The sequence below is a fragment of the Gavialis gangeticus genome, unplaced genomic scaffold, assembly GCF_001723915.1.
Source record: "Gavialis gangeticus isolate Ggan-Ray unplaced genomic scaffold, GavGan_comp1, whole genome shotgun sequence".
Taxonomy (NCBI): domain Eukaryota; kingdom Metazoa; phylum Chordata; order Crocodylia; family Gavialidae; genus Gavialis; species Gavialis gangeticus.
The window spans coordinates 51,321,597-51,324,436 of record NW_017729034.1 but is presented as its reverse complement, the minus strand read 5'-3'; the positions used below and the strand labels follow the sequence as shown (position 1 = coordinate 51,324,436).

The 2,840-nt window shown below is 49.8% G+C and overlaps 1 protein-coding gene across 1 annotated transcript in view; it reads right to left on the bottom strand.

Annotated features, from left to right (window-relative positions):
* Window positions 1-1,868: 1,868 nt before the first annotated feature.
* The window catches only part of GNG4 (G protein subunit gamma 4), a 22,414-nt gene continuing 21,442 nt past the window's right edge, over window positions 1,869-2,840 (bottom strand). Inside the window, exon 3 of the mRNA XM_019527513.1 lies at window positions 1,869-2,654. Coding sequence (XP_019383058.1) covers window positions 2,526-2,654 — 129 coding nt within the window. The 3' untranslated portion in view covers window positions 1,869-2,525. The remainder of the gene's footprint in view (window positions 2,655-2,840) is intronic.

The following is a 2,840-nucleotide window of genomic DNA, read 5'->3' as shown; positions in this document are numbered from 1 at the left end:
AAATAAATTCTAAATACCTATATATTTTGGTGTTTGATTTCGGGGGTTTTTATCATAGGAAATCCGAGCTTCCCCTTCCCCCCTTCACTCACCAGGATGTGGGTCCAGCTGCGGCTGCCTGCCCCCCCTCCCCCGCTTTGTGGCACTGAGCAACCCCAATATGCCAGTGCCCCTCATCCCCAAGCCACAGACCCCCCAGCCCTGTTGGTGCCCCCTACTCCTGACCCACAGCTCCTGCCTACTCCCCACTCCCTCCCTCCCGCAGAACTGCTCCCACCCGCTCCTGCACCAGGACACAGGTCCAACTGTGGCTGTCCCCCTCCCCCACCATTGCTTTGGGGTGCTAAGCAGTTCTGACATGCCGGTTAGGTCCTAACTCCCAAGCCACAGCCCCCCAAGCCTTGCCAGTGCCCCTCACTTCCGACCTGCAGCCCCACTCACCCACTTGCTTCCTCCCAGCATCAGGACACGGGTCCAGCTGCAGCTGTTGTCCCTGTCCCCATCCTGCTTTGTGGCTCTGAACAGTGCCACATCCTGTTGTTCTGCTCCTGCACTTGTGCCCCAGCTCTAGTGGTGACCATGCCCTTCCTGAAAACCCCTGACTGGGGCTTAGGGACTGGGCTGGGCAAGCCCCTTTCCCTTCAGGCCAGCCTCCCCCTGCACAGGCTGCTCTGCAGGAAGCAGGGGGGCTCCAGGCCCAACTCTGGCTTCTACCTGGGGCACCCCGCCCCCGCAATCTCTCTCTCACACACACACACCCTTCCTGTCACCCCCTGCCTGTTGCATACACACACAGACCTTCTGCCATTTCAATCCCCACCTCTTATCAACCTCCACCTGCTGCCACCTCTACTCTGTCACCCCCCACCCCCAAGTAGTTCTCAGGATCAGGAGCCCCCCTCCCCACCCCCAGGTTGGGATTGCATGTTCTGGCATTGGCGCAAAGCCCGGGTGCTGTACGGTAGCTGCCCATGCGGCTGTGGTTCCCACTGGCAGGTCACATCTTGTCTGGTGATGCAGGAGCTGTGCTCCCCCCGGGCCAGTGAGGCTGGCAGGGCCCCAGGCCAAGTGCAGTGGCATGTGAGCCAGCCACGCCACTCCCCCCTTCCCTGCCGACCCCCAGCCATCACCTCCAGTGCTAGCCCCAGCACAGCTGCCAGCAGCTGCCACAGCCACAGGCCAGTGGAATCTGGCACAGTGAACACTTGGCAAAGGCTGCCAATGCAGAGCATAGGCGATGCTCAGCCTTGTGCCTTGGCTCCCCTTAAGCAGCGCCCCCAGCCCTGTCCCAAGGGCACCCAGAGGCTAAGTAAGAGACCCTGCCTGCCCATTCCTACACACAGCAGGGCTGCATCCCAGCACGGGGATGCTGCTTGGGTTCCCCCACAGTGTCCTGAGGGCGCCACCACACATGCCTGTCCTGCTGGTTCTCGCCGCAGGCCCCTCTCCCCAGCCCTGCCAGTGGAGGCCTGCAGCTTTCCTCCGCCCTCAGAAGATGTACTTACAGTAAAGGCCACAGGATGGAAAGTGAGTCTGAGCCAGCCCTGGCTGACTCCGATTCTCAGGCCCTACTCCCACCCCTCCAGGCAGGGCTTAGAGTTTCTCTCCCTTTTACAAGCAGCTCTTGTAGGCTGTAACTCCACCTGTGATATCCTGCATCAAAGGGGGGAATCTGCATTTTCTCCTTTAAAAGGGAAAATCTGCATCTTTCCATGTTTTTCTGCAGGAAACGGAAAACCTGGATCCTTGCTGATAAGGGTATGGTCTTGCTCTTTACCGACAGAACCTATAGACTAAACGAGCAAGTGTAATATTTACTCTCATTTCAAGAGAGTTTAAATCAAGTTAAAATAGAATACAAAAAAAAATTGTTTTTGTACAAGTTTTATTAGTATAGTTAAGCACTAGGTTTGTGCTTCTTTATTTTGTTCAGTAAAAGATTCAGAGTTGCTTTATTCCACCAAATTTGTTTTCTAATCATATTTACTACAGTATTCACTAAATACTCACATTTATCAACACTATTTACTTTATCAGACTGATCATTCTAAGCCCTATATCAATAACTAGCACATTTTTAAACAGTTTTATCATTTGAAAGGTTTCCTTTAGATACAAATGTGTAAAGGTAAATGAAAAAAGAATTAAGTTAAACTTTTAAGAAAATGAGAATTCAAAAACTGCTTTAAAAAACAGTTCAAGAGTCTCTATGACTCGTTTTGGTCTTAGAAAAAGATGGCTGGCAGAAAGGGTATCTACAATTTGATGAGCGTATCTGGCTCTCACTGAAACCAAAAGAACTTTTGTTAAGATCTGAAATTGTTAAGCTTGTGCATTGGACACTACGATAAAGACTACTCTAAAATTTGCAAGTAATCAACTCATTTATCATAAAAACATACTCTACTTCTAAGAATACCACAACTGTCAGTTTGATTATTGGGAACTCAGGAGAAGCCTAATGCTAAAAGCATGCACCATCAGTACTATATTTTCACAAGGGGCATTTTTAATTCCAAACAGATTCAAAGGATGGTACAAAAGAGTTTCTTCTCCCTAAAGGGATTTTCAGATGCAGGCACTGGCATAATAAGGGGATCTTCTCCAATATGAGCATCACAGTATGCCAATAAATCAGCTGCAGCCTTGGATACCTAGTAGGAGAGAAGAAATAACCATTGTAACATTTGTGATTCAGAAATGGTCAGCACTGTTTAAATATTTCCATACAGCATAAAATATCAGAAGCCCCCTTGAAGTGGCAGCAAATCTGTGTATCTGTTTTAAGGTGCTGAAGACCAAAGAATCTGAATCTGCTCTCAAAGGCCACCTCATTTTTT